Source organism: Pimephales promelas, chromosome 3 (genome assembly GCF_988280905.1).
Source record: "Pimephales promelas chromosome 3, fPimPro1.hap1.1, whole genome shotgun sequence".
Taxonomy (NCBI): domain Eukaryota; kingdom Metazoa; phylum Chordata; class Actinopteri; order Cypriniformes; family Leuciscidae; genus Pimephales; species Pimephales promelas.
The window spans coordinates 9,311,647-9,323,341 of NC_142771.1; the positions used below are offsets into that span (position 1 = coordinate 9,311,647).

Below are 11,695 nucleotides of genomic sequence, written 5' to 3' on the forward strand. Positions count from 1 at the left end.
GAAAGAAGTCCAAATCAGCCGAACTGCTGATCAATTTAAATCACTGGTTAAAACCTTTTAACTGCATAAAGAAAAAAAAAAACAAAGAAAAAAAAAACAACTAGGAAAACATTGGAATTAAACTGGTTCAAAAAGGTCTAAGATGTGTTTTAAATATTAGCAGCTTTCTTTCATTGCAGTTTAAATCTAAACTGCATTAAAGTACATTTACATCACAGATCAAAGACTAAGTTAATCTTACAGTTTTAGGAAGGCCTGTTAAATAACTAATATTTTAAGTTTTAATTGTAAAACCTTTGATTCAGACAACATTTTAAGAGATTTAGTGCAGTTAGGGTTAGCTTTCGCCCATCACGACAATGTGAATCATTCAGAGGAAAGGAGATGGAAAGCACCATGAATATTCCAGAAACTCAGGCGTTTAATGAGAAAGCCCATACAAGAAGTATGATGTGTGTTTTTACTCGCACACAACAGGTTTGACAAGCATTTTATTCATCAAACTGGTTTAAATAATTGCTTTTCTTACCTTCAATAGATTTAAATATATCTAGAACATACATAAACCACAGTTACAGAGTTGAATTTAACTAAATAAACCCCAAACACTCAAAGCAAACAAAAAAAGACAAACAAAAAAAATGTTCAGATCATTGAAGCTTTAAGACATTCATCCAGTGTTTCAGAGGCAAAAATAGCAAGAGAAACTCACACAAGTTGTGCAAAAAAAACAAAAAAAAAACACATCGGACAACTAAACTTTAGGTCCCGTTCATTTGAAATGTTTCGAATCAAAAGAGTGCAAAGATAAAAAAAAAAGAATGTTTGAAATTTTAAATTCCGCCACCATAGTAACCAAACGTAACATTCTATTCTAAAAGTAAGTAACATGGCACCCAGGCGCTTCAGTGATTCCGTTTCTGTCCGAACAGTGTTTTGAATGAAAGTAGTTCATCATTAAAGAAACGTAACATTAAGATCATATATAAATATGTAATATATAATGTTTTATTTATTCATCTTTCATTGAACTTACATCATCTCACAGTGAGATCCTTCATTCATTCGTCGTCGACGAGTTTCTCAGCCCCGTTCTCCTTCTGCCGCTCGTCTTCCTCTCCTCCTCTGCTGGTCTCCTCCTCTTCCTCGTCCTCATCCTCGTAGGAGAGGCTCTGTCCGCCGTAGTTGATGGTGGTCCGGGACAGATCCACCTCGATGGGGAACACGTCGGCCTCTTTCAGCACGCCGTAGCAGTCGTCGTAGTAGCGGGACATACCCGAGACGAAACGCTGCAGCTGGAACACGATGTCCTGCACTGAAGGGGGACATAAGGGTTAAACCGCAGCCAAACAGATCCTGCGCCGTGTTCTGATGCGCATCGAGTAGGGCCGGACGATTAATCGCACAGCGATGCACAGTTTGTCACACACACATCTGAACGGCAGAGGGCGTGTGAACAGAAGATTGAAACGCTTTGATTAAACATGACTAATAAACACACGACTGCCTTATTCTGTGTGAGAAGCACATCATCTCTCAGAAGGATGAGTTCAACTGTCCTTATGAAGTGAGTTTGGAGTAAAAGCATGTTGTCTTTTGTCGGACAAGAGGTTCATAGAATGCTTCTCATGTTTGGAAAAGTGTTGCTTTTTCAAATGCACGTTACAAGCGACTCAAACTCAGTGCTTTCAGACGGAGCCGGTCATCACTGACAAGCTGCGCATGACAAATAATCGCAGCCTTTGAGATTTCAAAATCGTGATAAGCCAAATGGGTTTAAAGGATTAGTTCACTTTTGAAAAAACTTTTGCTGATAATTTACTCACCCTCATGTCATCCAAGATGTCCATGTCTTTCTTTCCTCAGTCGAAAAGAAATTTAGGTTTTTGATGAAAATATTCCAGGATTTTTCTCCATATAATGGACTTCAATGGGAACCAGACGGTTCAAGGTCGAAAAGACAGTTAATAACAGTTTCAGATGCAGCTTCAAATGACGACACCAGACGATGAATAAGGGTCTTATCATGCGAAACGATCGGTTATTTCAAAACTTATTCCAAAAATGTAACTTTTCTAAGGACAAATGCTAGCCTTGCTCTATTCTGTGAGGCGCGTTTGTAACATCACGTAATACGTAATTACGTTCAAAAGGTCACGAAGTACAGAATCAAAATCGTCCGACATTGTTGTTTTACCTTTTAATTCCTTTTTTTGTAAACGGCGTTTGAGTTAGTTTGCACGTTCAACCTATGCGTTCAACTTGTAAACACTGACTCTGTACTTTCGGCTACGTCGCCCGTGACCTTTTGAACGTAATTACGTATTACGTGACCTTACAAACACGCCTCAGAGAATATAGCAAGGCTAGCATTTGTCCTTAGAAAAGTTACATTTTTGGAATAAGTTTTGAAATAACCGATCGTTTCACATGATAAGACCCTTATTCATCGTCTGGTGTCGTTTAAAGACATTTGAAGCTGCATCTGAAACTGTTATTAACTGTCTTTTGGACCTTGAACCGTTTGGTTCCCATTGAAGTCCATTATATGGAGAAAAATCCTGGAATGTTTTCATCAAAAACCTTAATTTCTTTTCGACTGAGGAAAGAAAGACATGGACATCTTGGATGACATGAGGGTGAGTAAATTATCAGCAAAAGTTTTTTCAAAAGTGAACTAATCCTTTAAGTGCGATTACATGTAAATTGCGATTAATGGTGCAGCCCTGGTATCGAGCTACTCAACGCACCGTGTTTCTGGTCCAGGAGTTCGATTTTCTCCAAAACATCCTTGCGCATCTTAGCGAAGCGTGCGCGAGCTTCCTGTCGACAGCGCAGGACCAAGCGGTACTCGTAGTTTCCGGTGCTGACGCGGTACAGCGGGTCGCCCAATGCCTGAAACACACACACACAGGGTTCAATAAGGGACTTTGCAAACATTTATAGCTTAGTCACAATCTCGTTATTGGTTCAAATTTTGTAATATTTAATAGTAATAAGATAATATACATATATATATATATATATATATATATATATATATATATTAACAGAAATAAAATGATGTATAATCAATCATATTATTTAATATAATCGGGCACACTGGCAAAATCCAGCTTTCATTTAACAACAATAATACAGAAAAAATGCCATATTACATAAAGCTAAAAAACAATATTTAAAATAAGTGTGTATGCATGTATGTATGGTAATGTTTTTATATAAAACATTTTTGTTACAATTTATCAGTAATAAAACAAAATGTGTGCATCATCTTCTTTAAATAATGCACTTTGGCATCAGTTAGCAATAGCACAGAAAAAAAAAATAATTTATTAATTATTTAAAATGTAGTAATTTCACTTAAATGACAATTCATAGGTAATCTTCATCCCCATTTAAGTAAAAGTAATTAACTAAAATATACAAGCTTGATAAAAATGATCATTCTAGAAGAAAATTTCAAATGGTACTTAGACCATTTTGCATCTGAACTCTTCATATATATATATATATATATATATATATATATATATTTCTGTTCAGTGTGACTGTGTCAGTGTCAAAGTTCAACATGAAATTGAACTCCATATCAGGTTATATTCAGTAAACGGGTTTTAACAGTAAAGATTTACTAAGCGTTAGACAATCTCAGGATGGTTTCCCATGAGTTTTGTATAGAGAGAGTATAGAGAGTTTTGGTAAATAAAGAGAGTGAACCTACGATACAGCTGTACTCTTCATCATCCATCTCCTTCACCTTCAGACAGTACGACTGAAACACAAACACACGTCAATAATCACCATAAAACACCAACAAAATCTCATTTCTCCATTAATAATGAGGAATGAATCCTCTGGATGGTTTCATACCAAATACTCAAACTTGACGTCCAGGTATTTGCGGATGGTGAGTTTGGTGTCTGGGATGGCTTTGTGGAGATACGTGTTCAGATCATGCAGCATCTGATAGACAGACGACATTATTAATGACATACATCTGATTTAATCATTTCTATTAAACAAATACCATATATTTTATTTATGTAAGTTACAGTTACGCTACATTCATCTGTACTACAGTCAATGTCTTTTTAAGAATATGAATTGGTTATCGTTTGAATTTTAACGACTATTTCTACTTGCCGATTCCTAATTTCGATTCCAATGGGTAAAAAAAATATGTAAATATAATTCATATTTATTTTAAGTCTTATTGCAAAACATTTCACAGTAACTGAATATCAACAGGCCGAAGAACAGTCAGACAAGGAACTTCACAAAAAAAACCCCAAGCTAATATAATTTTCAAACATTATCATCAGACAATAAATAAAAACAACTAAACAAAGATTGTAATAAACGGCGTTCTGCGATTTTCAGGTACAGAAACTGTAAAGTACAAACTAAATACAGTTACAGAAGTTATTCAGTCAAAAACAGCCAGTGAATTTTCTCTGTCTTTTGTTAGATTAGTTTAGTGTTATTAAAGAGACGGCAGCAGGAATATTAGGCTACTGTCACTTTAAGAGCTGCACGATATACGGCAACACGTGTGTTCAGCACAGAAAACTCGCGCTTCAATGGTTTAAAGTCATATTAAAATGCACAGAAAGGAATCGATAAGAGGAATAGAAATTTAAGTATCTGATTTCTGAATCGATTTTCGATTCCCAACCCTAAATATGAAGTCGTTTCATGTCTGAGCTCTCACGGGTTTGATGGTCTTCAGCAGCTGGATGCCGAACTTCTCCATGTTTCGATGAGCTTCGGCGAACTTCACGAAGGCTTCGCTGGCGGCGGCCTGAGGCTCACGGACGCCGATGACGGAAAACACGTCACCAAACGCTGAGGGACACAAAACCAAACATTAGAATCATGAATAGAGATTAGGATGGAGATTGTGGGGCGTTTTTCGGTCATATTACTGCCAGACAGACCTAAAGTTACTGGTGCGTTGTGTTTCTAGAGACCATCTTTTGAATATCTGATCACAAATTGAATGCATTACCAGACTATTTTTACAGCAAACCAGTTTTCCTTTCTATAAAATGAACGTTCTGCTGGAGAAAGTGTTAGGCCGTGTGTCCACCAAAGCGTTTTTATCCAGCTGAAAACGTTAGACGCTCTGCTTAAGACGCCGTGCTTTGGGCGCTTGAGAGCGTTTTGGCAGCGCAGCGTTTTTTCCGTTGAGACGTTTCGTTGCTATGATACAGAATATCTGCAACACAGTTTGAATGTTGTGACAGTTGGTCAGAGTGGTTTAGTCCCGCCCCTCCCCCACTGTGATTGGACGGCTGAGTAAAAAGTGACAGTGATGAGCGCTGCGTTTTATCCAAAGTTGAAAATTTTTCAACTCTCGGCGACCATTGAAAAACGCCGGGCGCTCGAGCGTGAAAAAAACCCTCAGCGCCTCGTTACGCTCATGGCGTTTAAAAAACGTGGCGCTCCCATTGAAAACAAGTGAAAACAGACGCAATGCGAGTGGAAAAACGCTTTGGTGGACAAACGGCCTTAGAGTGGAACTAAAATGCAACATTATGGACAAAATTAACGTAGTTTATTAACGTGGTAGTTGCATTATTTAACAGCAAACCACTTTTCTTGTCTATAAAATGAACGTTCTGCAGGAAAGTGTATATAAACAGCAACTGTGTATATACATCACATTATAAACAAGTTTAATGGAAAATGTTGCAATTCATGCAATTGATGGTCATCATGCAAACTCTTAATTTAACTCTTTCCCCGCCAGCGTTTTAAAAAAAAGTTGCCAGCCACCGCCAGGGTTTTTGACGATTTTCGCTAAATTTGAATGCCCCCGCTGAATATTTTCTTCCATGAATATATGAAGATGATATATATAAAAATAAAGATCTGAGCCTCTGCTTTTAGGCAAAAAAAAACGTTTTTATTTTATCTTCATCTGTTCTTTTTTTATTGCCTCTTGAACAGAGGTAGGTTTTGTCAAAAACACAACATTTTGGACAAAAAACTGAGAAAAAGGTGTTTTTATCAAACAAGTGCATTTAAAAGCAGAATACATTCAGATGTTGTTTCCTTCATATATAAAACTTTCCAAAATAAATTAAAAACATAAAATAAATGTAAAATATATCAAATTTCCCAGGATGTAAGGGAAATGTAACTTTTGCAATAAAACTTCTGCCTCTGCCTCTCTGTGTTCTACCTATGAATAATTGGAATTACAATAAACAGGCCTAGACACACACACACACACACAAATACATATTACAATGTGGTAAATGTGCAAAAAGAGAGAAATAATTTGACAATTACACCTTCATATTTAGACAGCCACACATAAATGCCTGCACACACACATACATAATATAGTGTCATAATATTATACGATCTATCTGCGGCACGTCCATGGCTAGCATGAACATGTGCATCTCTCTCACTGACTACTTCGTCCCGATCAGATTCAGAATTATCAAATAAAGAGTGATCGGACTCCGAGTCCATTAACCTCCAGTACTTCAGCCATATACATCTGCATTGTCTGTCTGATACATTCTCACTACTCCACTGTTTGAGACGATTGCAATCTGTTTCTCTAAACAAAGAGTTGCGCAATCATTCAGGACATGCGCGCAGGTCTTCCTTACCGTATACCACCTAAAACACGGATACCCGGAAAATTCCGTGTTTGGCGCAGATGCGTTTTTTCATTAAACACGGAAAATTCCGTGTTTGGCGGGGAAAGAGTTAAGCAGAACGATCTTCATATCATCTGTCTCTTATCAGCTTGTGATACTGTTCATTTGCATCGAGTTTCATTGTTTTTGCCTTTGGCAATATCACTAAAGTCACTTTTTGATCACTAAAAACACAGATTTTGATAGAAACTGGTCTCTCTGTCACTGTAAACTGCTGTGTGTGTGAGAGTGTGTGTGATATCTGACCTCTGTGAGTGTGTGAGAGCTCATAGAAAGCTCTCAGGAGTCTCTTCGTGTGCTCCATCAACCCTAAACACACACACACACTCAGGTTAATCCTGTAGGAAACTCTCTCAGTCACTGGTTTAATGCAGGATGAGTGTGAATGAGGGACCTTTGTAAAGTTCAGCTGTTTTCTCCAGCTCCTCCAGCCTCTTCACCAGACCGTCTGAAACACACACACACACTTCACAGATTATTTCTAAACACACAAACCTGACCATCCTCTCAATGATGGAGTTCCCAAACAAACCAAGCAAAAAAAAAAAAAAAAAATACTATAATCTGAAATAACTAATAAATAATGTGAAAAGAGTGTGTGTGTGTGTGTGTGAGAGAGAGTGTGTGTGTGTGTGTGAGAGAGAGAGAGTGTGTGTGTCTGACCGTTGCACAGAATGGCTCTGCTGAGTCCCAGAGCGTCTGCGGTTCCTGAACTCATGTTTTCCACCAGACGATGCTTCACCTTCTTCAGCACTGACACACACACAGAGAGAGAGAAAGAGAGAGAGAGAGAGAGAGTCAAAACACACACAGAAACTCAAATATCTTCACTACAAACTGCCTGAAAGTTCATTTTAACCCGAAGAAACGATGAGAGAAATATATATTATTTTTTCAACACTATTAAAACATTGTTAATGTCTTACGAATTCAATTGATTAGACATGCCTTTGAATGAGTGATATATTAAAATGCAATTCGAAAAATCTAAACGGAACACATAATTCTGGGAAAAAATAGAATGGAATTCTGGGAAAGATCAAAGGGATTTCACAGACTCTATGAGAGAAACAACCGTACGTCTCCCTCCATTCAAACACGATGTATATGTATTGCTGTGAGTGTTTACCGATGTCCAGAGATTTGCCCTGCTTGGGGTCGGCCTGCAGTTTATTATACTGGATCACGACTTCACCCTGCAGAACAAACACATTCACAAGGACAAAACACACACAGACGATCAGCACATCCGAGGATTTCGTTTGATGATATTCGGGTCAATGTTATGTCAGGCTATGGATAATAACACTCGTGGTTCTTGTAATGCTCTGCAGTTTAATTTCAAGTCAAATGACAGGATTTCATAAAACAACAATTCATATAAAAAAAAAATCCACTATTAAAACTGTAAAACATGACAGATTTTCACACATAAAATATAAATGTGCTCAATTAACAACAAATGAGCAGGAAATCTAATACTGAACATGTGTTAAACATTACACTTTGGAAATGACGTTTCAGTGAAATTTTAACGGTATTACGGCAAAACCCGAAGAGATTTCCAAAGACTGAATGAGTGAACTGATCATGTATGAATAACTCAAGATATCAATAATCATTTCAAATCATCAAATAAGAGCCGTTCTGGTGTGAGGGCTGTAGATGATAAAGACTAGGGTTGGGTATCGAGAATCGAGTATCGATTGGAATCGGGACTAACTTTTCGTTTTTCCCGGAATCGTTCAAAAGTTAAAATTTCGATTCCTAGTTTCGATATTCACAGTCCGCCGAGCGGAAGAAGAAACCGCTGAACAACACCAACGAAGAAGCGTCTACCGGAAGTGTTGGCATAACCGCACGAGTCGAACATGAGTAGCTTACGTCGGCGGTCCAAAGTGTGGCTTCACTTTTCTAAAAATAACGAAATCTCGGCAAAATGCAAAATTTGTGACAAAAGGAGTATTTGTGACAGAAGGAGTATTTCCTTCAGAAAGACCGTTGGTTAGCAAGTTTAGCTAAACTTTTTTGACCCTGCCTCTTAAAAGAATCGGAATCGAGAATCGTTAGGAACCGGAATCGAAACAAGGAATCGGAATCAGAATCGTTCAAATTCAAACGATACCCAACCCTAATAATGACTGATGATTGATGGTTTATATCGTCTCCAAACGTTAACTATGCTATCGTCCAGCTCTAAACGGCTCAATGTGACTTTGAAACATTATGATAATCCATAAATCTCCTTTGATATTGTGAATAGAGTTGTTTGTAAACGCACCTGCACTGTCTGGATCATCTTGGCCACCTCCACTTTAGTCTTCCCTTTCACAGGCTTGCCGTTGACTCCGGTGATCTCGTCTCCCGCGGCCAGAGTCCCGTCCAGAGCGGCCGGGGTGTTATCAAACACCTACACACACATATCATAACTCATAAACCACACCTGCAAATTCATTAAAGGCATAAACGAGTGTGGCAATCCTCCCCAGAAATAGAGATTTTAATATAAAAGTTAAGTAGAAAATATTGATTTCTTGATTCTCATTTTGATGAACCGATATATTCTTTAATCTAAACTAAAAAAAATCGATCTTTTAGTCTGTGGTGTTTTCAGCTGATTCGTCAATAAAACTATATTTGCACCTCCTGCCATTCAATAATCACAATAAGGTTTGATACTTTTGATCGCATTATGTCAGTTTCATCACAAAATGTCTCTTTAACATGGCGTGAATCGATCCCTCAGCTCAAGCGGCACGTGAACCGGTCCGATCATCTCTTCTACTTTACTAGTTACAGCACGGAAGAGATGCCGAAGGATACAGAACAATAGCTGAAGTGAATCCGGTCTCATGTACTCGCGCAAACAGTTTTAGCCGTGGAAAGACATCAGTAAAACTGAACAATTAGTCACACATTTACCTCAGGAAAGACATAAATTCAACAGTTATAGACAAGAGCAGCATTTTGATGTATTGCATATTCATTATATTTTCTTTAGCTGTATGTATTTGAACAAATCCATCATAGTGTTCATGACAGCCACCATTAAGTATTTGATTATGATTATATTTAAGTTATTATTAGCAATTTAAATGTTTGTATATATCAGTTTTATATTATAGTAATGTATAGAGTTGTCTGTGAAGTTTACAGGATTAGGTTGCGACACATTATTTTCCTGTATACCTGTTATCCACTTGAATCAATTGAATCATATAATTTGTGACGATACCCAGCCCTGAAATAAAGCTTTCCGTTGCACTTTGACAAGAAAACAGATGTAAAGGACATTATTTAGATGAGGACCTCGTGCGATTGATCGAGTATCTCCAAAAACACATGCATATACTCATCGAACACAGTCAGAGGACGAGTGAGAGCGAACGTGTGACCTGTTATTAATGTGTCTGACCTGTACGATGTAGAGACACGGGCAGAACTGAGCGCCGCCCCCAATACTGATCCCAATCAGGTTCTGTGAGTCTTTCTTCAGAGTCACTGTTCCAGGAACTGTAGGAATCCCACTGGACACAACACAACAACACACACGTGTGTTAAATACTCCATCTACATTGTGTACACTCGATCTGTTGAATAATCTTATTGTCAAATGCTCTGCTTGTAAGAGTTTTTCCTCTTCTTTCTTTCAACTGCAATTGCACTATTTAATGACATGCAATGCAATGACACTCTTATAGAAACCTCACAGGATGTGACATCATATAACAATATTAATGTGCTCCAGGTTTTTAATGAATACTCACAGTTTGTCCTCTTCCAGCTCATAGTCCATGTCTGTGAACATTATCAGCTGTGATAGTTAGTGTTCAATGAAGAGCTGATAATCAAACTCTCTTCATTCATTCAGACGCTGAACTCTCCAACTGAAATACAACAGTGTTGATAAAACCCGCGGTGTAAATCATCTGTAATACTGTAACATCAAAGATATATTCAATAAAATGCATATTATTATTGTTGCTTGCTATTATTATTATTGCCGATGTTATTATGAGCTGGCGACAGGTGTTTCCGCAACTCAATAATTCAGGTGTCTCTCTTACCGCTCAGTCGATGAATAGTTTAAGTACAATGATGCTGTTGACATGTGAAAATATTGAAACAATATTTCAATGTCATTTATTGAAGATAATGCGATAAACATCCAGCTTTTTAATCGTACACCAGTCTGACTCTGCAGGATGTTTCTTCTTCTGCTGGTGTTTAATGGTGGCTGCTGGGAAGACCAATGTAAATGCGCATTTCCGCCTCCCACTGGACTGGAGTTGAGCGCAAAAAAAAAATAATTCAACAATACATTTTGACATTATGGAGTGAGTAGAATAAATATTGATAATATTATACTTATTTATATTTTTTTTGTATAGTATAGTGTATAGTCAAATCGAAATAATCTTAAAGCAAGAATTTCTCATTTATGAGCAAAACACATCTCTCCCAAAGTTCATACAGTCAAATTATGTGCAAAAAATACAAAAAATGCATGATAATATGTTGTTGAGCGATATGTAATTTAAGTTACTTCCTGTGTTTTTTATCTTACTGTACTTATATTTGATGTAATTGTCTTTTTCTCATGCTCTCATCTGTTGTTACTTGAAGTTTGTCAATAAAATATATATTTTTTTTACATGGAGTCAAATCGAAATAATCTTAAAGCACAAATTTCTCTTTTATGAGCAAAGCACACACACACACACACACACACACACACACACACACACACACACACACACACACACACACACACACACACACACACACACACACACACACACACACACACACACACACACACACACACACACACACATACACACACACACACATTGATAATATTATTTATATTTTTTTGAGTGTGTAGTCAAATCGAAATAATCTTAATTATATATATATATATATATATATATATATATATATATATATATCCTACTTGATATATATAACATTTATTTGAGATACGAGATATGACATAAATGCTATTTAGA

The 11,695-nt window shown here is 37.1% G+C and overlaps 1 protein-coding gene across 1 annotated transcript; it reads right to left on the minus strand.

The window, feature by feature from the left end:
- Positions 1-403: 403 nt before the first annotated feature.
- On the minus strand, positions 404-10,928 carry pick1 (protein interacting with prkca 1). The gene is made up of 13 exons (XM_089128139.1): positions 10,751-10,928; positions 10,451-10,570; positions 10,099-10,210; positions 8,965-9,093; positions 7,813-7,879; positions 7,347-7,436; positions 7,078-7,131; positions 6,930-6,992; positions 4,715-4,848; positions 3,874-3,966; positions 3,725-3,775; positions 2,751-2,895; positions 404-1,315 (listed from the first exon to the last, which is right to left on the minus strand). The coding sequence occupies exons 2-13, from the start codon at positions 10,489-10,491 to the stop codon at positions 1,062-1,064; spliced, it is 1,233 nt and encodes a 410-aa protein (XP_088984265.1). The 5' UTR covers positions 10,492-10,570; positions 10,751-10,928; the 3' UTR covers positions 404-1,061.
- Positions 10,929-11,695: the final 767 nt, after the last annotated feature.